Source organism: Diabrotica undecimpunctata, chromosome 8 (assembly GCF_040954645.1).
Source record: "Diabrotica undecimpunctata isolate CICGRU chromosome 8, icDiaUnde3, whole genome shotgun sequence".
Classification (NCBI taxonomy): domain Eukaryota; kingdom Metazoa; phylum Arthropoda; class Insecta; order Coleoptera; family Chrysomelidae; genus Diabrotica; species Diabrotica undecimpunctata.
In genome coordinates this window covers 110,784,571-110,811,660 of record NC_092810.1, presented here as the reverse complement: position 1 = coordinate 110,811,660, position 27,090 = coordinate 110,784,571, and the positions used below count along the sequence as shown (strand labels likewise).

The 27,090-nt window shown below is 33.0% G+C and overlaps 3 protein-coding genes across 3 annotated transcripts in view; 2 read left to right on the top strand and 1 right to left on the bottom strand.

Annotated features, from left to right (window-relative positions):
- Positions 1–84: 84 nt before the first annotated feature.
- Positions 85–8,555, bottom strand: LOC140447842 (deubiquitinase OTUD6B). Its single transcript, XM_072540734.1, has 2 exons — positions 7,878–8,555; positions 85–632 (listed from the first exon to the last, which is right to left on the bottom strand). The coding sequence occupies exons 1-2, from the start codon at positions 8,429–8,431 to the stop codon at positions 296–298; spliced, it is 891 nt and encodes a 296-aa protein (XP_072396835.1). The 5' UTR covers positions 8,432–8,555; the 3' UTR covers positions 85–295.
- A 124-nt stretch (positions 8,556–8,679) lies between these two features.
- The window catches only part of Mtpalpha (monolysocardiolipin acyltransferase Mtpalpha), a 42,566-nt gene continuing 24,155 nt past the window's right edge, over positions 8,680–27,090 (top strand). The window contains exons 1-2 of the mRNA XM_072540730.1: positions 8,680–8,880; positions 8,980–9,077. Coding sequence (XP_072396831.1) covers positions 8,811–8,880; positions 8,980–9,077 — 168 coding nt within the window. The 5' untranslated portion in view covers positions 8,680–8,810. The remainder of the gene's footprint in view (positions 8,881–8,979; positions 9,078–27,090) is intronic.
- Positions 9,190–11,194, top strand: LOC140447839 (kinesin-like protein Klp10A). The gene has a single exon (XM_072540731.1). It carries the CDS (start codon positions 9,253–9,255, stop codon positions 11,173–11,175), a length of 1,923 nt encoding a protein of 640 aa, XP_072396832.1. The 5' UTR covers positions 9,190–9,252; the 3' UTR covers positions 11,176–11,194.

Sequence of the window (27,090 nt, the reverse complement as noted above, 5' to 3'; positions counted from 1 at the left end):
TATTTTAAAAGATTTGGATTCTTCTGTCTGTCCGCTTGTTGAATAGAATGTATTTTTAGTTTATAAGTAAAACAAATATAAAACTTACGTAATAAACAATTATCTTTATTGAGTACTTTTTGATGTATAGATGTATATTTGCATACATATTTCAGCTTGTATATATATATATGTATAAGTATATAATACTACACTAAAAAATGTACTTAAAATATTATCGCTTCTTAATCAATTTCACATGTAGTTGTCATATATTTTTATTAAATTTCCTAATTAAAGCTATTGGCAGTGATTTTCATACATCTTCGTCCCCGGTTATTGGTATAGTAGAGTTATAATGTTCTCCTAAGCGGTATAAATGTCTATGGTAGGTCAAAATCAGTTCTGGACCTTTAAATTGTTCACCCTGTAGTGTGGGAGGACCAGCGGCCTGAATAACTTTAATAGGACAAGTAAGAATATTCGATAAAGCTCGCAGTTCTAACTGACCTCCCCATAACTTTGTTGTTGCAACATCTTTACAATAATTTTCAAACTGTTCCTCGCTAACTACCTCAGATTCATCTAATTCATTGCACATAAATGGTAGAAAGTCGTCTTTGTTCTGTCTCATAAAATCTGCTGTAACTTTTCTGAAAAACAAATTATAACATTAATATAAGTAAATGGAATATAGAATTATATTATCATTCTAACAAACAATGGAACAGAACCTTGAAATTATCAGTCTAAGAGAAAAATATAAATATCTCTATCTATCTAGAGAATTTAATAGAAGGATAAAAACTTGAAACAAGTTTAAGCAGAAACCAAGAAAAAGAGTTGTTCACCACTGATCCGAATCTTTACACTGAATCGTAAGACGTAGTTAATAATAAAGAATAATAATTTTAAAGTAACTATTTTTGTGTGGCTATCATTTACCTATCAATTTTATTTTTATTAAACTTCTTTCTGTTTTTACTTTTTATCTTCTCTTTATTATTTTATTAGTTTTAGTTTTTTTTTTATCTAACTAAATATCTGTTACAAGACAGTACTGGTATTGTTGATAAACTCCATATATTTCTTTGTTTATTGACAATTAGTTTGCATTTTTAAAATTTATTCCTGGTCTGACTTGTCTGAAGGCGTTGTCCAGTTATTGTAGCATATTTTTTATTTTCACCAAGTCGTCAGCTGTAAGGACCACATCGTCAGCGATTTTATTTGTGAACTCCTGTAATTTTACCATAATTGTTGTGTTTTTGTATATGGTATGGATCAAGTTGGAAAATTGACAAAAGTTAGAAAAGGTCTGTTGTACTCGACAAACTTTTCTATTAGGAGTTTAACAGCATGAGGTGGTCAATTGAACCAAAGCCTGAGCGACCTCCAAATTGTTTTTTGGATTGATAAGAGTCCAGTTTATTTTCCAAGCGTGTCATAATTTTAGTAATGAGTTTATACAGGTGGTTTAACAATGTAATCAGTCGAAAAGTTTTAAGTTCTGTTTTGTCTGCGTTCTTGTGTAGCAAAACAGTTATGGCATTGCTCTATTTGGCACATATATGATGGTCTCGTACAAAGATATATCAAACAGTACTTTAATAATGCGGGGTATCCAAAGAGTTTAATCACTTTTACCATTCCGTCTTCTCCGTGGGCATTATTTCAGAACTTACTTACAGTGTGGATAACTATTATACAACTCACTGTAGAATTATTCTACTTCTTCTATTTGACTACTTACCAAGTAGTCAAATCACTTAGGTATGGCTGATTGTATACAGACACTTCGATAGTTCTCAATGTTCTCTTTGGCACCATTTTTGAAAATACAGTATAGTCTGATTAGTACGACTTCGCATATAACAACCAACCGGTTTTAGCGACGTAAATAAAACATATATTTAATTTTAGTATAAGCCAAATATGAAAGTGCATCGGTTTATTACGTCTCCGCTTCAAATTACTTATTATTATATCCGACTTATTTATTATTTGGCAGTAATTTGTGGATGATAAGTAAATACGCATACAAAAATAGCTTCTACAAAATGAAAATGGTTTTCCATTAAAGAACAAAGCTTTATAATACAACACTTATAAGCTGACGAATCAAATGTAATGCTTGCGAAGGAATTCGGTGTAAATCATTAAACAATATACACAATTAACAAAAATAAACACAAGATAGAACCTTTGTTCAATGCAAATGTTTTAAAACCTAAGCGGGTAGGGGTTTCGTCTCAAGAACAAGTTGACTGTGCATTTTTTAATGATTTAAGGTGCAACATAATCCGAAAATACACGAAAATATGCCTATGCTACAACAAAAGGCAAATTTTTTGTTAAAGAGCTAAACATTATAAATTTTGAATATTCGACCAGTTGGATAAATCGTTTCAAGAGTAGACACAATATTGTCGCCGGAAAAATTACTGAAGAGTCTTCGTGGGATAAACAGAGCTATGTGACCGAATGGCAAACCAAAGTTTGGCATAAGTTGTGCGCAAAATTTAGTGACGACGAAATATTTAATGAAAAAGAAACTCGATTATTCTATAAACTAACTCAAAATTAAAATTAAATAAAAATTAAAAAAAATTAAAATTTAGATGTGAAAAATGGCCGAGAGGAAAAGTTTCGAAAGGCAGAATAACTGTGACGTTTGTAGCTAACATGAGTGGTACGATAAAAAATAAGTTCATTATCGGCAAGTTAACGAACTCAAGATGTTTGGGTTCATTAGCTTGCCAGAAGAAAAAAAAAATCCTGCTTCTGGTCGATAACTGTCCAGCTCATCCTTCAATCGCAACTCCTTATTTTCTTGCCTTCTAGTACATAATGTATTGCAACCTACAGATCAAGGAAACATTTGAGTGTTAAAATCAAACTTTCGTAAAAACCGGGTTCTAAAAATTGTCGTCACTGGCTGCCGACTACGATAATCTGTCTGTCTGGGTAAGAGCTCTGAATAAAAGACTACCCATTGGAAATGAAGAAATTGAACAATATTCTGCTATTGATGATGATCTCACAAAGTGTGAGTAGCCTATTGATGAAAATATTCTACAAAATTCAACAAAAATCAACAGCCAAGATAGCGACGATAATAATGACTGCATTGAAGAAAATTGTACCAATACTTGTAAATGACGATCTCAAAGCTGCAGAAGTGCTGAATGTTTTTGTGCATTCTAATTTTCTTGATGCCACTATTAAAAGTGGCGGCTTCAGGGCAGGATATGGCACAAATGACCATTTGCATACCATAAAGATAATAATAGAAAAGTGCATCGGGTACAACATACCACTGGTTCTTGCATTTGTCGATTACGAGAAGGCTTTTTAGTCTGTAGAGTTTGAAACAGTACTGGAAGCCCTAAATCATAGCCGACTAGATTACAGGTACACGACACTAATCAAACACATCTACGAGAACGCTACATCAAGTATACGGCTACACGAAGAAACAGAATAATTCAGCTTTGATCGAGGAGTTAGACAAGGAGACAATATTTCACCAAAATTGTTCACGGCAGCTCTAGAGTTAATTTTTAAGAACACTCAATGGCAAGATATGGGCATCAATATAGATGGAGAAAGATTAAATCATCTAAGGTTTGCAGATGATGTTGTATTAATCGCAGATAACTTACAGGATACAGTTTCTATGATACATTCGCTTAGGTCTGTCTGAAAGAGCAGGATTAAAGATAAACTTTGAGAAAACTAAACTTATGACAAATCTTGTAATAAGTGGAAATATAACTATGGACAATAATACCATATAACAAATAGACACTTACAAATATCTGGGACACGAGATCAAAATAAGCAGAGACAATCAAACACATGAAATACAGAGGCGAATAGGCCTGACATGGGCAGCATTTGGTAAATTAAGCAATATTCTAAAAAGTTCAATTCCCATGTGTCTCAAGCGAAAGGTTTATACCCAATGTGTTTTGCCTGCACAAACTTATGGAGCAGAGACTTTAACACTCACGCAAAAATCTGTGAATAAACTCAGAGTTACACAACGAGCCATGGAACGTGCAATGCTGAACGTGGGCCTTCAAGACCACATAAACTAACAAATCAGGCAAAGATCAGGAGTTCAAGACGTCATCGAAAGAATCACGACGCTTGAGTGGAACTGGACAGGGCACTTAGCCAGAACACAAGATGGACGGTGGACAAGACCTATTATGGAATGGAGGCCCAGAAACTATAAAAGAAGCCGAGGACGACCACCGACTAGATGGACCGATGATATAAAACGTGTAGCGGGAAACTGGCTACAAGCGGCCCAGTGTAGAGAACACTGGAAAGAACTCAGGGAGGCCTATGTCCAGCAGTGGATGCGATTGGCTGATTGATGATGACTATGAAAAGTATTATGTCTCGTTTGCATAATGAAGTCCATACTTCTTACCATACAAATAAATATCAAAAACAATAAAAAATGACAAGACCTTTTGCACTAAAGTTGGACAGCTGAACAGATAGAATCCCAAAGCCGCGTGATCACTGAGTGTCGGAGAGTTGCACTGAATAATGTTACATCGGATTCCTGGAAAAATGCTATCAACCATGTAATTGGCATCATATCCAAGATGTGGGAACTAGATTTTATTGTAGAACAGCAGTTAGAACCGCTGATTATTAATTTAGGTGACAATGAATTTTCATCTGAGAACACAGATAGCAATTAATTTATTAATTAGGAATAAAGGTAACCTTCTTTTGTCATATTTTATTTATTTTTTTTATTTAAAACGCCCAACTTGAAAAAACTAAAAAAAGGCTAAAAAAAAAATACTGGGACTTTTCAATGAAAATCAGGCCATTTTTTTTAAATATAGAACTTTAATATCATCATTTTATTGATTATTTAACTTGCATTATTTGCTCGCAGCTTTAAACTGATTTCTGACATAAAATAAATTTTTACATAAAATCATATTGCAACGCAGTAGACTTGATTTTGGTTCAAAACACATAATGGTTTGGCAATAAATCATTCGATGGGATTGATTTTAAATAGCGTGAACGAAATCGATAAGTTTTTTTACTTAACATGGTTGACAAAACCGAAAAAAAAAAACATTTATCAGCAATCATTACATCGTTGTATGCAGCATGCTTCTTAATACAGATGATTCATATGTATACATGAATTGTTATTATTTTTGAATCGTCTTTTCAGAAGATGATAATTAAAATACAGAAATTCCAATTTGATATGATTTTTCAGACCAGTTGGTCACACTATTTATACTACATAATAAATAAATAAATATAACTCCACTATTACAGTGACAAATAGAATTAAGTTAATGAAGTTAAGTACTTATAGAGATACTACTTATATAAGTTTATATGAAAGTACATATAGTGATATGGTGAATATTTAAACTAAAATTACATTTCCTTTCATTCCTAGTTATATGAAATAAATTAATATTTTGATTTAAACTATGTTTTTTCTCCAATGGTCACATAAATATTAATATGTAAATATATTCATTTTGGGTGTGATTATTTTAGTAAAAAAGAATACATTAAAAGTTGTCAGTTTGTTGAAAGACTTTTGGTTAGTACATCACAATATTCAAGACCCCTTTGTTATCTCCAGATTCTACTGTAGGTACAATAAAGCTCTCCTTCCAGGCATCCGGAAAGAGTGATGTTCTTAATGATTTATTAAAAAGAAGAAACGAAGGCAACACTATTGAACATACACACTCCAAAACAAAGATAACTTATTAGAAAGTTTAAGTGATATTATTATTGACATTTCCATCTACAACTTCAAAGTCAACAGTATCTTGATTGTCAATATAAACTGTCTGTAAAACTTCCTTAAATCAATTTGCAATATCCTGATAATTAGAAGCTGAAGGTCACCATAAAATAGTGAACTTGGTAATCTATGACTAGACCGTTTATCATTTAGAAATTTCCAAAATTACTTGGGGCTATCTTTTATTTTATTATAAAAGATCTAATATAGTTAGCAGAGCATTTATTAGACAACTATTTACAGTGAACTCTTAAATTAGCAAACTTTGTATAGGATTAATCTGATGGTTCCTTTGTATATAGAGAGTGGGTCCAGTTTTTTTTACATCAAGTCCCCTAGCTCTTTAGAAAACCATTTACAAAATGTTAACATAATTAATTACATTTGTGGTTAATTCCAAAAACATGTATTAATTAAAACGTAATATTCCACAAGCAAATACCTTCAAAATCACAAGAAGATATTTCTGGTAAAATACCATTAATGCAATAAAAAGTCACTCTCTAGTTATCTACCTGTAGCTCAAAGAAATAAGCTTCTTCCCAAAACTCCTACCCAGCCAGGTATTTGACAAACGTTTTTAGTAGGTTGAATGTGACTCTATGACAAAAATAAATACTTTGTAGTGAATTAGATGGTAGTTTTTAGTTATTAATAATTACGAGTAAAAAAATGTACACTTTTTTCTATGTTAAGCTACAGTAAAAGGTAAGTATTTAAAATAAAAGTTAAGATCTCTACCTTCTAATTCATGTAAAAAGTTTTAGTGATGTTTTCTTGGATGTTGAGGTACATATTTGTGCTTAGAAAACTGTAAAAGAACTTTCAACAGCCATTGTGCAAATCAATATACAACCTTGATATTGTATACAAATTTCAGAGTGATTCTATATAATAAGAGACAGAGAGAGAGAGAGAGAGGGAAAGAGAGAGAGAGAGAGATGATAAAATATATAACATAACTAAGAAAAGTTTAATAATAAATTTAAGTTTTAATAATTCTACTGGTGTCTTATGAAGGAGTAAGTTATAATATCAAAATAATTAAAGAAAAAAAAAAAAAAAACAATAAATCTATTATTGTAAAATATACACAAACAGTGCCATTTAAAAAAATATTCCTAATGGAGTTAATTAGGTTTCTTAATTGTTACAAAAAAAGTATATGTGATTTCTTTAAACTTTACATTTTTATTTACAGTCTTTAATAAAATAGTTAAAATATGTAAATCATTTATAATGATTAAAAAAAATTGACCTGAAGAGAAAAGTCCATTGTTATTCCCTATATTTTCATCAACACTATCAACAGCACCATTTACAACTTGGGAATTGGTTCATCTAGAATATTTTCAGTAACTTACTTGAATCTTCATTGTCTGTATTTTGATCTCATCAAATTCTGAGTCAGAATATTTAGATGTTCCCTAAGTCGCTGATCAAATCTCACTGAGGCTGTAGTTGCTGATCTCTTACTTTAGTCTTTAGTTTTGGGTCTTGTGCTATGTTGGTATTTGGCACATACCAAAAGGCATTAGTTGTCTTAACAATTTTAGAGTATAATCTTCGTAGTATATCAATACTTGATGCAGTTCCTCACAGTTCTATAACATAAGTCCAGATGGGTTTTCGAATAGTTTTGTATATTAATATTTTATTTTACATTGATATCTAGTCATTGATTTTTGACCTAGTATCCAATACATATTATTTAGTTTTTACAGACTCAATTGGTTTCTTATTGTGAAAGTGTTTTAATGTCAAGCAACAAAAAAATACATCAAAAGTCAGAAAACCTCATTAAAAAGCTTTATACTATAATATAGTAACCTTGAATTTAATTTTAAATGCTTTACTTTTTACTGGTAGGGAAATATAAAACCATCAAAAATTTTCCAACCTGTAATTGTTAATAACTTAAAATCACCACCTAATTTACTACAAAAAAGTATAGGTTTTTGGCAGTTTTTTTTTGGTTTTTACATACCTGGTGGATGAGTCTCTTTAATTTTTTAATTAGTTTTTTGCTATTTCCCTGAGCTACGATGCATGCAAGGATTTGAAATTATTTTCGAAGTGGTACCTTAGATCGTTTACAGACTTAGTTGGTCTTCCAGTAACTTGCAACTGATGATTTACAGCTAAATAAAGGCAGTTTCCGTCTGCAGGAATATTGTGAAGTTTTAAATTCATGGTTTTAAGGACTTGTTTAATAGTGTTTGTTTCTACAATTCTGGGTCCTTCTTTATTTTTTTCAGCTTGCTCTAAAATTCGTTTTTCCCTTTCCTTTGCTTCGAGTTCTTTTTTATTTCGTCGTTTTTGCGCTCGAGATATACGTGTACTATTAATTCCATTTTCTACTGTTTGATCTTCAGTCATTTCACTTTCATCTTCTTCACCGTTTTCCATACTAATATTGAGCGGTTCTGAGCAAATATTGTTTTCGCCAAGTTCCTTCCTGTGTTTTTCCTCTAGTTCTAATTCTAGTTTTGCGATTTCTTCAGTTATTTCTTTCTTTTTCTTTTTATCACCTTTAGGAACAGTTTTCTTTAGTGCCTGTATTTTCGATTGTAAGTCTTTTTTCTCTTGTCTGTGCTTTTTTAGTAGATCCTCTTCATTTATATCTGCTGATTCCATTTTTGAATCTGGTATTTTTAATAATCTTTCCTATAAAAATAAAAGACACTTTTAACAGCTCTACGTCAATACCTGTTACAATGACGGTTGACAAAATTTTAGGTTATAAAATAAAAGAAAAGGCAAAAAAGATTTTTGATGACAGTACGACAGTACTGCCAACAAATGCCATACGTGTTGGAATCAGTTGGTCATTTACACTTGTCATTTAATTTACCTGTCAAAGTCAATATTATTTTGTATAATATTTTTAGGTTACAAGTTACAAGTTCCAAGTCCATTTTTTCGGGTCAAAGTCCAGGTTTAATTTTATAGAGAATATTATTTGTAATTGGGGTCCAAGGGTTTGTGTTTGAAACATTAAGTAAATACAGTTGAAATGTCTACCATACGTTTTTTGGGGGCACTTTCTAGAACTTCTAAAAATTATATTGAAGCATACAATATATGTAAGCAAAACTTTAATCTTAATTTTTTGAACACCGGTCTTTAGTATGGGTAATATTATTAATATGGTTATTTTTAATTAAATATATTATTTGTTTTAGGCCAAACGAGATGTATGTCTTCTTTGGAACTTAAACATTTCAAATTAAAAGTTGTGGATAATGTGGGAGTAATAACTTTAAATTCTCCAGGAGTTAAGGTATGTTAATTTTTGGTCTTATTATTGGCTTTCGTTTTTATTCAACCAAACTATTTGACCTTACAAAAATCAGTTTGTGTTACTTTTAAATCTTGTTGTCCATGGTTTTCCAAATTTGGATATCTGGCAGATGTCAGTATTCTTTCATTTTTATTATTAATATGCCATAGTTAACATGAATACTCTTACTGTTGGAAGTTTAATAAATATAAAAAGAAGAGATGGCAGAATTCAGGAGGCAATAGTATCATGTATTGATCAAGAACTAAATTGTGCCAAAGTAGAGTGGCTAGAAAATGGAGAGTCCAAAGGCAAGGATGTACATTTTGCTAACATTATGACACTGAATCCAAACATAAAAATACTCAAAACATCTACTGCAACAAGAGAAAAGTTTACTACAAGTAAAGTGGCTGATGATAGTTTCTCAAACAAAAGTAAAAGAAAATTTTCAGCTTTTAGTAAAGATTCTAGGGTTCATTCTGCCAAACCAAGGTTAATATATAATAGTATTATTAACTCTAGACAAACCAGTGAAGTATCAGTTGATAGTAAACTAATAAATAATAAAACAACTCGTTCTGCTATAGAGTATAGTGGTAAAGTTAAAGAAAGTGCTACTGTAAAAAAACTAAGTAAACTTGAAAAAGACCGCCTAGAAAGAAGAAAAAAGCATGCTGAAGTTAAAGCAGAAAAGGAAGCAATAGTGAAAAAGAATCAACACAATCCCCATTGGGAACTAGGTAATATGATTATAGAGTACAGGAATAAAATTGAATTCAAACCTTTATCTTCTAAAGATAACAATATTGAGGACCATTTAATAACTGTTGCTGTTAGGAAGAGGCCTTTAAATGGTAGTGATTTAATGAAGAAGGAAATTGATATAGTAACAATTCCAAATAAAAACCAACTTATAATTCATGAGCCAAAATTTAAGGTAGATCTTACCAGATATCTTGAAAACCATGTATTTACATTTGATTATGCTTTCAATGAAAACTGTTCAAATTTTATGGTTTATAAATACACTGCTCAACCACTTGTTAAGACAGTATTTGAAGGAGGTTTTGCTACATGTTTTGCATATGGTCAAACTGGTTCTGGAAAGACATATACAATGAGTGGTAATTTAACAGATGCCAATCAAAAAGGTATTTATGCTCTAACTGCAGCTGATATTTTTAGAGATATAAATTCAGCCAAGTACAGAAATTTGGGTTTAAGTGTGTCTTGTAGTTTCTTTGAAATATATGTCAAAAAAATTTCAGACTTATTAAATAATAAAAGAACACTTAAAATACTCGAAGATGGTAAACAACAAGTTCAAGTAGTAGGATTGACAGAACATAGTGTTTCTTCCGTACAAGAAGTGTTGCAATTAATTAAAATAGGAAACGAAGTGAGAGCCTCTGGACAAACATCTGCAAATGCCAATTCTTCCCGATCCCATGCAATATTTCAGATTTATTTAAGAAGAAACTCTAACTTGAAAAAAATTCATGGTAAATTTTCTTTAATAGATCTTGCAGGGAATGAACGTGGTGCAGACACATTTTCTTCTTCAAAATTGACTAGATTAGAAGGTTCTGAAATAAACCAATCACTACTTTCACTTAAAGAATGTATACGAGCATTAGGTAGAAAAGGGGCACATCTTCCTTTCAGAGCTTCTAAACTAACACAGGTACTAAGGGATTCATTTGTTGGTGTCAACTCAAAAACTTGCATGATTGCTATGGTTTCTCCAGACGTTAGTTCATGTGAAAATACTTTAAATACACTTAGATATGCTGATAGAGTCAAAGAACTAGGAGGAGATACAATTACACCTAAGCCAACAGGGGCCACTGACTATAACTCTAATTCTACCAGCTTTAACAATATGGACAACTCGCATGTGCCTGTCCAACAAATTACCTCAAGCATTGTTAATCAGACAAAAATGAAGAATGAAATACATAATCTTCAAAAAGAGTTTGTTGAAAAGGTTCAAGAAATTGTCAAGGCATCAAATAGCAATTTGGACAATTATACTCATGTTTTTAACAATGTTATTGATGATATTATAACTTTTATAAATGAAGCAAAAATATAAATATATTTATGTTACTATTTTTAACGTATTTACTTACTTGAATATAATGATTTTTTTAATATGCGCTTTTATTAAACATTACATATTGATATAAAAATTTGGAAAAGAAGATTTTGTTAACATTTAAAACATATAAAATTATTGTTATTTCTCTTTAATTGGACCATACTCCTGTAAATTTTTTTAAATAGATTAAATATATCATGCTATGTAATACTATCCCAGTTGTGACACATAGTATTAAATAAATTCGCAACCAAATATTGTGTAGATTATTTTTGGCAAAAAGCAAAAAATAAAATCCACCTGTGTTTCTTCAAATACAATTTAGTGGTTGTCTTGTGTGGTGGTAAGCTCAGCAACACCTAATATGTTGCAGTGACTATGGCGATAGTTCCTATTGTGTTGAACCAAATCAATCTTTATGCTACTTTTTCATGTTCCAACGATACTGAGCCACAATTATAAGGAATACAGTCAATTCCTAAAGTGTACACTGGTTATCTTTGATTTTTGGCTTATTTTAGACTTCAATTTATTTTCTTTGTTATTATTTCTTCTCACATATATTCATAATATTGTTCTGAAGCTATTTTCTTGTGGCACCTTATTACTATTTTTATTGGTAATAAACCACTATTTTATTTCAAAATAAGTTTATTCTTCTCTTTTTTCACTTTGGAAATCATTTTTAAAATACAAAAATAAACATATTTTAAGTAAAATTCCAAATATTGTAATTTACATATTCTTCTTCTCTTCTTCTTTTTATATAGAAATGACAGTCTGTTTTTTAATGTACCACCAGTTAAGTTGCTGTTCCATTGTTTTCTGGTCTTTCTACTAATTGGCCTTCTTTTGGGGAACTGTCTCTTGCCGTCTTTACTACTATATTTGTTGTTATTTGGCTTATTTGATCATTCCATTCTACTCTTATATTTCTTAAACAGTGTTTGATGTTCTCCACCTTGCATCACATCATATATCTGTACTTCTAGCTCTGTCCCAAAGTGTTTTCATCTCTGTTGTTTCTAACATCCTTTTTTGTACTCTCTGTGTCAGGTCACGTTTCTGCTGGGTATGTCGTTATTGGTCTGATTACTGTTTTGTATATTCTTCCTTTCATTTCTTTCCTGTATTTGTATTTCCTATATTGTTTCATTCAGGCAACCTATGGCTCTGTTTGCTCTATTTGCTTGATCTTAAACTTCTGTTTCGAGCTTTCTTAACTAGATTATGTGATGCCTATATATTTAAACTCCATCACTTGTTCTATTATCTGACCTTCAAGCTCCAATTCACATCTTAGTAAATTTGCTATTATAAATTAACATGTTAAATTTGTTGATGGTTCTATATAATTGGTGCAGCATACATTGTAAATTATCTTTTCTTTGAGAGAGTAATATTGTGTTGTCTGCATAGCAGATTATTTTAAGTTATTTTTCTTCCATTTGGGATCTTTTTTAGTTTTTTTTTTATTATTTCATCCATATTAAAGTTGAACAATAGAGGACTCAGGGAATCTCCCTGTCATATCCCATTACCAGCTTCAATAGGGTCAGTCAGTTCTTCTACTTTTACTTTTATTGTGTTGTTTTGGTAGATATTTTCGATCATTTTGATTATTCCTAGAGGTATCTCTCTAGCATTGGTGCATGATTTTCGGTTTCAGTTTATTTGTTATCACTTTGGTTGTTAATTTTAGCGTTGTGTTAAATAAATTAATATTCCTCTGTAATTTTCCGGGTCCGATTTGGCTTCTTTTTTGAAGAGAGGTACATATTAGGATGCTTAATCACCATTCTTTAAGAATTCTGTTTTGTTTTATTATTTTTTGGATCAGTTTTAATGGTTGTTTGATCAGATCTAGTCCCTCATACTTTAGGAGTTTGTTCGGTGTTCTATTCTCTTTTACCTCTTCTTATTCAATATTTTTTTCTTTGTTTGTCATCACCTCTGGTGTTGGTGGTTCAATATCGTTAGCTTTAGTAAATAGGGACCGAAAGTAGTCTGCCCATGTTTCCTTCTGAATGTGTTTCATTTTTATTAGTTCGTTCATCTCTTTTCTTTGTCCTCTGATCATTCTCCATATTTCTTTTTGTGTTTTGTAGAAGTCGTGTTCCATCAGTTTTTGGAAGCTCTGACAATGTTCCCTTTTCATTTGTCTAATTAAAGTATTCATTTCATTTCTGATTCGTTTATAATGGTTGTATGCCTGTTGTGTTTGCTGTGTTCTGTATTGTAAAAAGACTTTCTCCTTTTCTTCAAATTTTGTCTTCACTTCCTTTCTAAACCATGGGGTTTTCTTTACATATTCGAGCTACACAATCCAGGAAGTTTTTTATGACTTTTTCAGGGTTTATAGGTTACAGTCTGAAATTATTTTTTCCTCACCTTTTGTCTGCAATTGTGGCAGACATAGGAAACAATGAGGCAAATTAGTAACCTTCTTTGATGAGAAGATGGTTACTACTTCTGAAGTAATTCACATGACACAACCAACACAATGGTTTATACCTGCTAATTGCAGAGTGCGTTGTTAGAATTTTTCCATGAAAAAATTTGTAATTACTGGGCTTATGAAAATTTTATAGCTATCCCATCAATCTGTACATAAAATCTACTTTATTACTACAAATATGTTGTGGTAAAGCAGTGAAAAAGATTTGTGATATCTTCTTGGCTGTTGACTAAATCATTACAATGCCTTACCAAGTTACATCGTGGTGTAACAGGCAAACTATGTCCCAACTCCATCCATCCATCCAATGGCGCTACAGCCCAAATCGGGCCTTGGCCTCCTTCAACAGGCTTCTCCAACCATCTCTATTTACCGCTGTTCTTTTCCATGAACGCGTTCCCAGGCAGTTCCTGGCATCCTCATCGACTTCATCTTCCCATCTCTTTTTAGGTCTTCCAACAGGTCTTTTTCCCTGCATTCTTGCATTTAATAATTTTCTGGGGATTCTATTCTCATGCATGCGGACCACGTGCCCTGCCCATCGTAATCTCTGCAGTTTAGTATGTTGTGCTAGAGGTGGTTCGCTAGATTGCTCGTATATTTCTCTATTGTACCTAATTCGCCAGTTGTTGTTTTCACTTATTGGACCCAGGATCCTACGTAATATTTTTCTTTCAAACACATCTAATGCATTGGCAGATTTCTGTGTCACCACCCATGTTTCGCAACCATAACTTACTATGGGCCTGATTATTGTTTTATAGACCCGGAGTTTTGTTTTCCGGTGTACGTCTCGCGATTTGAATATGTGGCCCATCGCGTAATAGGCTTTATTTGCCAGCACAAGCCTTCTATTTATTTCCGGTTCTTCTTCATTGCTTGCGACCAGATCCATTCCTAGGTATGTGAATCTATTTACATGTTCTATATCGTCAATAAAGTGTTGTTGCACCGGTCTATTTGATCTGGTTTGTATGAGTAGTTTTGTTTTATTTGTATTTATTGCTAGCCCTACTGCTTCTGCACTCTGTTTCAGCTCAACGTAGGTTTCTTCCGCTGCATTCATTGTTCTGCTCATTATGTTTATGTCATCTGCGTATGCTGCTAATTGGGTAGACTTGTTTGTAAGTATGTTATTTCCGCTCACCGTCAACCGTCTAATTACATATTCCAGAACAAGATTAAAGAGCGTTGGAGCTAGTCCGTCGCCTTGTTTCAATCCTTGCGTTATCGTAAACGCATCAGTGATCTGTCCCCCTGAATACATACCTGTGCTTCTGTTTCTGTCATTGTCATTTGCACTAGTCGTATTAATTTTGATGGTATGCCAAATTCTTTCAGTATATTAGGTAGAATTGTTCTATCTATTGAATCATAGGCTTGTTTAAGCCTATGATTCAAGACATTGATTCAATGTCCCAACTCGCTAAACTCTAAATTGAATATGATTGTGAGTGACTGATTTTCTAAGTTCTAAACACTTGGTGAAGAGCGGGTAATTACTGATTTACCACACAATAGACATCAGGAGTATATCTTTTGATAGTAGTAATAGGGTTATGGCAACCATGTAACCTCAAATGCAAACAAACAATGAAATCAGATAGTCGAAATGAATGTGCAGTACATATATGTATTAATAAAAAAGGCAAAAAAAATGGTGGTTATTTGTGAGAGAAAAAGAAATGACCAAGTCGGTATATGAGGGATTATGTGGAAGAAATCCAGATACAGTGATGGATAATGTCACAGCATTGTGTAATAAAAAACTTGTAAAACCGATTCACAAAAATTTTATAGGACAATATTACAAAAAAATATAATCACAAGCAAAATTCACAAATTTTATTTGGAAACGAAATACCTATGTTAAAACCAGTCAACAATACATTAATGCCAATACAGTTGATAATTTAAATAAAATATCTGTAAGGATGCTTTTTTTGGAATCCGTTGTGGTATACCCCATACACGGTCATATTGCGGCCAATGAGCTTATTGAATATTTCCATTCATGTAACCTTCTTGCTCAGGTTTTAGTGCTAACGACTACGTACGTTACCGAGACCGATGCGTTTATGTGCATTCCAAAATACAGTGGCGGCACACTTAAATTAGTCCTGCTTGGTAAGCCAGTACCATAGCCACTGAGCCGCGACCGCCACTCTCGTCACTTGTCACGTGTTACAAAGGACACTATATGAAATGAATTTTTGGTATATAAAGAGAAATTGGACAAGTGTTACGGTGGAGGGAGTATTTAAAAATAATCATGATTTTAGATGTTTTGGCAAGAAATATATATACTAAAATTAGTTGAATAGTCACACAAAATCAGATCGACAATTATAATGGACAAATATGTCAGATATTGCAGAAATGCCACATGAACATGGTACCACCGCAAAAAGAACTCCACAAATATTCCACTTGGTATGAATTAATTCCATACCTTCAAAAGAACCCCTAAGATATGAAAATCGTCTCCTGATTTTTTAGCAGACGTTAAGTGCAAAAAATGTTATTATTATTATTCATTATCTCATGATCATAGTTAGCAATCCCAATTAAGTATTTGCACTTTGATAAAAACTATCTTAAATCATAGAACTTTATCTAATTTTACTTTTTCAATTTTGGTACAGTAGATCATACATAAATGTTATATAATGTATCGATTTGATGACCTTTGCCTGCTAAATTTATCAAAATAATAATTATCTAGAACAACCTTATTTATATTTTTAGATTGTTATTCCGGCATTTATTGCTTAATCCATCTGATTTAGACTTATTTTTGCTTATTGAACTATTCACGACCACGATAATTTGAATGAAGATTATAAAATAAGTTATTTTTATTATGACTAGATATATTTATTAGAGGTTATTTACATTTTTGTAAGATTGTCTATGTCACGTTGACACTGAAATTAAATTTATCTTTGTCAGGGTTATACGAAATTTTTAGATTATGATGCTGGTTCAGAAGTGGTACCTGTGCTCTGATGACTTTTTCTCTAAATGTTTTTTTGTGCGTTGACTTGATAATTTTGTTCAAAAAGCATTTTGTTTGATGATTTTCTAATAATTTTTTATGAGTCGTAGGGTAAACTAAACTCTTGTTCAACTAAGTCTTAATAACTCGATTTGGCTTTTGGCAATGGATCACAATTTCAATTAACTGCGTTTTACTAATTTTTTTAGTTTGATCGTGATAGTAGATTGCTTCAAGAGGAATTTCTTGAATGTGGTCTAAAATTGTTTTTTATACCAGAGATCATCGATGATGGGCATGGATAAAGATTATCATTGACATTGTTTTAGATTGGAGCATGCTTGGACGTCAGTTCCAACAGCTTGTAGATTTCAAGAGGTTCATGACCGCGTAGACCTTTCTACTTTGGCACCTGACAGATATCACCTGTATAAAAGGTAATAGACAAAAAAATAGCACGAATTGCCTAAAAATGAAGAAATTTGAAGAGTTCCGCTCCTAGTTTTAACTTACGGTGACAAAACTTTAACACATACTTACCAAAAACTTGTGGAAAAAATCGTAGAAAGATAAAAAATATTGAAAAACTGAGGCAACGAAATGTCAAGTTGAAGTAATAGACATAAATAACTCAAACACTGTTAAATACGGACAACCAAGACAGTGAATAATATTGCAAAGAATTACTAACAAAAGTACTAAACGCATCAAGAAAGACCATAGGCAAAAAGAAGAAAAAGAAAAGATCAGAATGATACAATGAAGAATGTAAACGGGATATTATAAGAAAGAAGTGAATCACACAGAAATATATGAAAAGGAAAACTAGGGAAAGAAGAACAACTTTTAAGGAAAGACGATGAAGGGCGGATAAAAATGAAGAAGAGAAAAAAGAAAATTAGAAAATGATAAGATACGGCAAATGGAACAGAACCTTCAGATTAACGATCTAAGAGGAGCACACAAATAGCTTCGAAAACTAAAAGAAGTATAAAACCCCCGGTCATCTTTGTAGAAAACAAGAAGAGATTAACAACCCAACATCAGTAAAATTAGTTTGGAAAACCCATGTCCATGCTCTGCCAGGAATACAAGAAAATGACCCTTCTCTGGATTTGCGCCAGATCGAGGGAAGGGGATGAAAAAGTTGGACCCTGACTCTTAAAGAGGTTAAACAAGCAATACCGGCGCTAGAATGCGACGACCTTCCCTCCTCGAACTGTTTAAATTAGATAACGAAAACATAAAAATACAGATGTCATACCTAATATATGGAATGAAGAGAAAATTACTAGCTATTGGAAAACGTGGAATAATTCTTTCAAATAGGTAACTTTATACAAAGAGGTTCTGTCTTTAGATCATAATTATCGCGACGTCTAGACATCGCGATAGGAACGCAAATCATCCGGAACTTAACCCGATTGAAAAGATGTGGACCATTTAAAAAATTAAGTGGCTGCAAAAAACGTCACTTTTAAATTAGCAGATGTTAAAGAGATAGCAAACACGAGCTAAATGAAACCAGTAGGTATGAGTAAATACTTGAAAGCATGTAACAATAAAACACTGAAAACTTTGTTTTCAAAACTTCCACAAAATTTATTTTAAATTCTTATCACTACAGCTGTTTCGGCTGATTGCCTTTCTCAAGTGATCTGTTTTTGGCATGGGTTTACACTTTATAGTCTCTAATGAAATAGGTTGAGGAGGGGAGAACTGTTTGTCTCAAGCTGGTCATTCAGAATTATATCTGTGTTTTTTAATTTGTTGATTTCCATAGATTCTAACAAAGATAGCTTAAGGCCTTTATTTTGAATGTGTAGAATTTTAAATTCGTCATTAAAAGAATGATTATGATCTAGAAGGTGAAGTGCGTATGTAGAATCTGTTTTTCTATTATTGAAAGCCCTTTTATGTTCTGCTATTCGTTTATTAAAATTTCTACCTGTTTGACCAATGTAAGTTTTTGGGCAGTCGCCACATTTAAGTTTGTACACACCACTGTGTAAGTGTTTTTTATGTTGGCTCTTGTTGTTTTTAATATATTTGCCTAGGTTGTTATTTGTTCTGAAAGCTGGTGTTATTCCTTTCTTTTTTATGTGTTTGGCTATTTTTGTTGATATTTTGCCTGTATATGTGATCGAGCAGAAGGTACTGGGTTTTTTCTGCTCGATCACATATACAGGCAAAATATCAACAAAAATAGCCAAACACATAAAAAAGAAAGGAATAACACCAGCTTTCAGAACAAATAACAACCTAGGAAAATATATTAAAAACAACAAGAGCCAACATAAAAAACACTTACACAGTGGTGTGTACAAACTTAAATGTGGCGACTGCCCAAAAACTTACATTGGTCAAACAGGTAGAAATTTTAATAAACGAATAGCAGAACATAAAAGGGCTTTCAATAATAGAAAAACAGATTCTACATACGCACTTCACCTTCTAGATCATAATCATTCTTTTAATGACGAATTTAAAATTCTACACATTCAAAATAAAGGCCTTAAGCTATCTTTGTTAGAATCTATGGAAATCAACAAATTAAAAAACACAGATATAATTCTGAATGACCAGCTTGAGACAAACAGTTTTCCCCTCCTCAACCTATTTCATTAGAGACTATAAAGTGTAAACCCATGCCAAAAACAGATCACTTGAGAAAGGCAATCAGCCGAAACAGCTGTAGTGATAAGAATTTAAAATAAATTTTGTGGAAGTTTTGAAAACAAAGTTTTCAGTGTTTTATTGTTACATAAAATGAATTTCCATCAAGTAACGGTCGAATCCATCAATTACTTGAAAGCATGTTGAAAAAAACTAATAAAGAGTATTTCAGTCGAGAATTCATTATGGATGAAGCGCATGCATTTATCATAAATTTAGAAGACTATAGCGAGTCAGAAATAGAACTGTCCTGAAACAGAATAGTGACGACGACGACAATAAAAACCTATAAGTGCAAACCATAGTCTTTTTCTATCGTTGATTTGTTATCTATTTTCCCTCTAATATTTTTTTCAGTTCATCAAAGGTTTATTTATAATCAAAATTTGTGCAATGTAAATAGTTAAACAAATTAGATACATAGATATTTGACATAAGCATTATTATAAAGAGTACTTAATGTTTTTCTCTCTATGAAAATGAAATATTCTTTATAATCTGTCTTGGCTTTGTCACAAATTATTTAAAATTTATAAATAATTTTATTTAATTACGTACTTGGGGTTCAAATGGGGTAGTGATGCACATCATAAGATGTTGCTTCCAGATAGCACCTCTAGGCTCTTCTACCCAATTCCTATCCACACCTCCAAGGAGTATGATCATGGTCACACGGGCGAACCCTGGTAACCTGAGCAACCCTACTGGAGATTGGGTAACAAACCCTAATGAAAGGTAGGGTCGGGACTAACGAGGAAGGGAGCTTACTGGTCAACAGCTTCAGGCGGATCAGCTGATAAGTGGAGGGACACTCTTTTGTCCGGAGATTGACAAAGCGGTTTCAAAGGCGGATGAACCATGTGAACGGCATAAGGATACAGAAGGCAAGGAGAAACCATTGCATTAAAGATCCATAAGGATATCTCAAGAAAAATCACCAATGGAGAGTCAAAACAAAACGGCCCCGAGTGCCTGGCGTCTCTTAAATGGGACAGGAGTGCGAAGCATCTCCGGGCGGAAAAACAAAAAAAAATATAAATCCTATTGCAACGTGGAATGTACAAACATTATATAAAACTGGACAACTCGCAACAGTGGCACTAGAAATGAGCAGACTTGATATAGATACTTGGCCGCAGCGAATTAAGATGATCCAGTGCTGGACAATGCTATCATAACGACATTGTTTTTCATTACCCAGGTAGCACTACCAATGATCACAAAAATGGTGTAGGAATCATGATTAAAAAATACGACAACTGTATGTCTCTAACTTTATTCCCTATAATGAAAGAATAATATTGTTACAGTAAAAAACCCACCCAATAAAAATAAACATAATTCAAATTTAAAAATCTATACAGACATAGTAAAATCTGACAGAATGTGTGCAATTAGAATTAAAGGAAAACAGAACATGATATCGTTGATAAATATACATGCTCCAACAGAAGAAAAAGAAGAAGAAGTGAAAGATGAATTCTATGAAGAATTAGAGTCATTGTGTGAAGAAATGCCCAGACAAGACACTAAAATTATTATAGGCGACGCCAATGCAAAGGTCGGAAGAGAAGATATATATAAAAACATAACAGGGGGTGAAAGTAAACATTTGAATACAAATGATAATGGACAGAGATTAATCACATTCGCAATTGAAAACAGGATGAAGATAATGAGTACCCATTTTAGGAGAAAAAATATATATAAAGGAACGTGGAAAATTCCGGGGTCAAATGGAACTAATCAAATAGACCACATCTTAATACAAGAGAAGTTTGCGAATTTAATAACAAATGTGAAAACGTGCAGAGGAGCTGACGTAGACTCAGATCATTTTTTGGTTAGAATTAATATGAGAGAAGCAATAATTAAAAAGCATAAACGGAAAAAGAAAGTGCAACGTAAATTTAACTTTGAAAAACTGCGAAAATTTGAGGTAAAGCAGGACTATCAAAAGGATATACAAGAAACCTACGCCAAACAAGATAGTACTACTGTGAGTAACATACAACAAAAGTTCTTGAAAATGACAAACACTATAAAGGAAGCTACGTCGAAGAACATACTAAGAGCAAAAAGATTTAGAAAAAACCACTGGTTCAATGACGAATGCAGAACAGAGTTAAAAAAAAGATCAGATTTGAGATTAAAAAGTTTCCGTTCGCAAAAACAAGACGACCTAGAAAGGTATACCGTACAACGAAAAAAAGTAAAGAGAATCCTAAGGGAGCGGAAACGAAAGTATATGGAGAATAAAATTAAGCGCATTGAAGAAAATTACAAGAAAAATGAAATAAAAAATTTTTATAAAGAAGTAAAATACATTAAAACTGGGTACCAGGGAAGAACGATGAATGTAAAAGATAAGCAAGGAAACCTGATAGTGGATGAAGACCAAATATGTGAAAGGTGGAAAGAATATTTCGAAGAGATACTAAATGACGAAGTGACTACTGAAGAAAATTGTTATGTTCCTAGACCTCAAATAGTAATAGAAGAAATACCAAAGCCCACAAGAGAAGAAATTGAAGAAATAATAAAAGATATGAAAAACCAAAAAAGTCCCGGGGAGAGCGGCATTGTGGCAGAGAACATAAAATATGGAGGAGAGGTCTTAATAAACAAACTTGGTGAGCTAATACTAGAAGTATGGGATGCCGAAGAAATGCCTCAAGAATGGAATAAGTCGATTATAATTCCTATACACAAAAAGGGAGATAGAACTGAATGCACAAACTATAGAGGAATATCCTTATTAGAAGTAATGTATAAAGTACTCGCCATACTAATTAAAAAACGATTAGAAATATATATATAGAGAAGAATCTAGGAGAATACCAGGGAGGATTTCGGAAAGGAAGATCAACAACCGATCAAATTTTTATGCTAAAACAAATCCTGACCAATTGCTATGAATAAAACATTTCAGCACAAGTACTTTTCATTGATTACAAAGCTGCCTACGATACAATAAACAGAAACAAGTTAATAGAAACACTAAAAGAATTCCAAGTGCCAGAAAAAATAATAAGATTGGTAAAAATGACAATTAGACAAACCATTTGTGCTGTGAGATGCAACGGTACAGTCTCAGAAGAATTCGAAGTGAAAAAAGGTGTTCGCCAAGGAGACCCGTTGTCTACATTGCTATTAAATATAGTTCTAGAAAAAATTGTAGGGATTAGTGGGATAAATAGGTCCGGTACTATTTTATACAAGGAGCACCAATGCTTAGCATACACTGATGATGTGGTTCTCATTGCAAGAAATGGAAAAGAACTATCAAATATAACAAAAAGACTGATTCGGGAAAGCTCTAAAATGGGACTGAAAGTTAATATTAATAAATCGAAGTACATGGAGATCTCGAGCAAAAAAGGAATAAGCACCAGGGGATCCTTTAAATTGGAGGTGGAGAATGGATCAGTTGTAGAATTCGAGAAGGTGGATGAATATATGTACTTAGGTACTCTTATTGATCAGACATGTAAAGAAGAAACTGAAATCAACCTGAGACTGACCAAGAGCAACAGGTGTGCTGGAGCCATGAGCAAAATAATTAAGGCCAAAGATATATCTCGTAATACAAAAATAAGAGTATACAAAACTATAATTAGACCCACAATGCTATACGCTGCCGAGACATGGACTATGAACAAAACCGTACAGAACACATTGGAAGCATGGGAAAGAAAGATACTTCGCAGAATATTTGGTGGAAAAGTAGTAGAGGGAGAATGGAGAAGACGAACTAATGCAGAAGTGTATCAGTTGTATGCTAACCCTACAATAACAAAAGTGGTGAAAAAACGTAGACTAGAATGGCTCGGCCATCTAGAAAGAATGCAAGGTAATAGACTAGTCAAGAATATTGCTTGGAGAGTACCTGAGGGCAAAAAAAAGAGAGGAAGACCAAGAAAGAAATGGAGAGATGCAGTAATGGAAGATGTCAGAGAGATGGGAATCAGTGATTGGAAGCTGTTAGCTAAGAATAGAAAGAACGATGGAAATTATCCATCCAGCAATGGGCCTAAAAGGCCTGTTAACGCTGTACATACATACATACAGACATAGATTTATTTTTTATTATATCCCAATTTACAACATATAACGAAAAACATAAAAAGAAACATGAAGTCAACATAATAATGGGCGACTTTAACGCCAAAGTCGGTAAAGGGAACGTAGAAGATATTGCAGGGAATTATGGTCTAGGAATAAGAAAAGAAAGAGAAGACTGATTAGTACAATATTGTCAAGAGAAAGAACCTAGTCATTATAAACACCTGTTACCAATTACCACCAAGGAGACTTTATACATGGAATGCACCAGGAGACAACGAAAATAATCTGATAAGAAACCAAATCGATTACATTCTTGTTAACAAAAGATTTAGAAATGGGATTAAAAGCGTAAAAACATATCCTAATGCTGATGCAGACTCCGGCCACAATTGTCAACGTTAACATTAAACTGAGAAAACAACAGAAAAAAGTAAAATTGAAACTAGATTTGTCAAAACTTGAGGGTGAAAAATTTTAACAACAAATAAATTAAGCAATTGCACCAGCATTCACAGAAGCTTCAAAAAAAGATATTAACAGTGCCTGCCGAAACGTTTGTGAGTAAGAAAGAACCAAGGAAAACGAAAATACAGAAATACAAATAAAGAAAAATACAAGCAAATGAAGAAACTAGTAGAAACGCATGTCAAAGAATCTAAAGAACGCTAGATGGATGAACATTGCAAAGAATTTAATATGAAACACGACACACCACAAGATCTCCAATTATTAGAAGAAGAAAAACAACAAACTTGGGAGAAATACATCAAGGGCTTATTTACAGATAATAGGGAAAAAATAAATGAAACATTGCCAACCAATGAAAATATACAAATTCTAATATCATAGGTGAAACAGGCAATTATCAACTCAAAAAGGGGTGAAGCGCCAGGTCCTGATGAAATTCCAGTAGAAATATTAAAAATCCTGAATGACGAAAATATTGAGTGTCTAACTAAATTATTTAATAAAATATACCACGACGATCAAATTGGAACGATAGTGAGACAAACCAAGTAGAAATTCAAAGAGGAGTCAGTACTCCCAACTAATATTTCAGGAGGCACTATGGGAAAGAACTGAAGGTGTAAGGATTGGAGGGAACATCAATAACATAAGATTTGCAGACGATACCGCAATCATGGCATAAAATATAGAAGATTTACAAGTATAAATACCTCGGAGCAATTATAAACTCACAGTTAGATCAAGATGAGGAGAAAATGTCAGAATTGAAATAGCTCGAAAATGATTTATAAAAGTCAATGCTTACAAATAAGAAATTGAGTATGGTTCTCAAATTGAGGTCGAATGTTATGTATGGTCTCAACTGCTATATGGGGTAGAAGCTTGAACTCTGAAAGCCCAATCCGTAAAAAAATTGGAGGCATTCGAAATGTGGCTATATGTATTCTTAAAATTCCTTGGACTGCAAAAGTCTCAAACGAAATGACGAATTGGACATTGCAGAAAGCTTATGGACACAATTAAAATAAGAAAAACATCGTATCTAGGCCACATACTTCGAAACGATAAATACTCTCTTCTACACGTTATCATGCAAGGAAGAGTAGAGGGAAGAAAAGGCTTGGAAAGTAAAAAGAAGTTTTGGCTGAGGTATATCAGAGATTGGTCTAACCTCAGTGTTGAACATATATTTCACGTTGCGAAAGATAGAGAAGCGTTTAAAGAGTAATCTCCAACCTTCATTAAAAGACGGCACAATAAGAAGAAGGCTTTTTCTTGATGTGCCTATCCGTTACGAATGTTTTCGATCATCATGGCAATCTTTATCTTATCTGCAGTAGCGCGGAAAAGCTGCACAGATATATTGAACCAGATTCTGAGATTCTTTAACCAAGATTTTGTTTTTTGATTTTGATTTTGTTCATAAGAACTTGTAGCTCTTCTAAGTTGTCCGCAAATACTATGGTGTCATCTGCATATCTGATGTTGTTTAGCCGATAACCGTTTAGTAGAATACCTTTTTCAGTTTCGTACAAAGCTTCGATAAATATTCTTTCAGAGTACAGATTGAAGATTAGAGGAGACAAAATACAGCGTTGCCTCACTCCACGCATGATTTTCACATAGTCAATGTGTTCACCTTCAACTCTGAGATTTGCTGTCCGATTTCAGTAAAGATTTCTAATTATTTTCAGATCTTGGTTGTTAATTTCTGCTTTTTTTAGTATTTGCAACATCTTGGCGTGCTGTACTCGATCAAACGCTTTCTCATAATCAACCAGACATGCGTATACGTCGCAGTTGACGTCTCTGCATCTCTGGAATAAGACTTGTACTGAGAAAAGTTTCTCAGTACCAACAGCATTTGTCAACCCGAACTGGTTGGGGGAAATTTGACTTTCACACAGCTTGTAGATTCTCTTATGAATTATCTTTAGGATCAATTTTAGGAGATGAGGCTTATAGTACGGTAATCTTCGCATTTTTTGGCTCCTGGTTTTTTTGGAAGTGCAATAAACTCAGATTTCAGCCATTCTGTTGGTATTTCTCCAGAGTTGTATATGTTGTTGAATATCTTTGCGATTATTGCTATTGATTCGTTGTCCATTAGTTTGAGTAGTTCTGCTTGTATATTATCAGGGCCTGCCGCTTTGCCATCCTTTAACTGTGTTATTGCGGAATAAACTTCCTGCTGTAATAGTCTTGGTCCATCATTTACCTCTTCTTCTAGCTCAAAGGTTTTATCTCTTTGGTGTTCAAATAGTTTTTCTAGATATTCTTTCCACGTTATTATTTTACTCTGTCCAAGATAATGTTTCCGTCAGAATCAGTTATATGTCCTTTCTGCCTTCGTCTTAGTCACCCTGTGAGTTCTTTAACTTTCCTATGTACATTGTGGCTATCGTACTTTGACTGCAGAGTCTCAATTTCTTCGCATCTTTCCCTTGCTTCTTTTTCTTTCGCTTCTCTGATTTTTGTTCTTATTAATATATTTATGGTTTTATATTTGTCTGGGTCATTTTTGACTTCTCTTTTCTCGTCCATTAGTTTCAGGATCTCATCTGTCATCCATGATTTTTTCTTCATTAATCTATCTGTCTAAGTGTTTATCCTTTACATATGTTTGATAGTTTGTTCTTCGTTCGATTCGTCTCTAATTGCATTACTTGCTCGTTTAACGTGGCTTGGACTCTCATCCTCGTATCAAGGTCTTTCAACATACGTAGGTCGTATGATTGTGCTTTCCTTTTCTGCACTGTTTTGAGTTTGACTCGAAATACTCCCACCAGTGAAACGTGGTATGTCTCCAAGTCTGCTCCAGGATAAGTCTTAACAGATGTAAAGCTGTTTCAGAATCTTTTATTTACTAAAATGTCTATTTGATTCCTAATAATTCTCCCGGGACTGTCTTGAGGGGATTTCCACGTATACAGCTTGCGAGGTGGTAATTGTAAGAATGTGTTGGTGACAACTAATTCTGAGTCTTCTGCGAATTTTTCTAGGAGGTCTCAAATCTCGTTTCTGACTCACAAGTCCATATGCTCCAATGTACTGTGTCTTATCTCCAGCTTCAATCTTGGCATTAAAATCGCCCATATTGATGAGAACTTCCTGTCGAGGAATTTTCTGTATGATACTGTTGATGTTCGGATAGAACTCAATTGCTTCTTTCTCCCCTTTGTCTGCAGTGGGAGCATAGACTTGGATGATGTTTATATTAATAGAGTTGGCTTCTACTTGT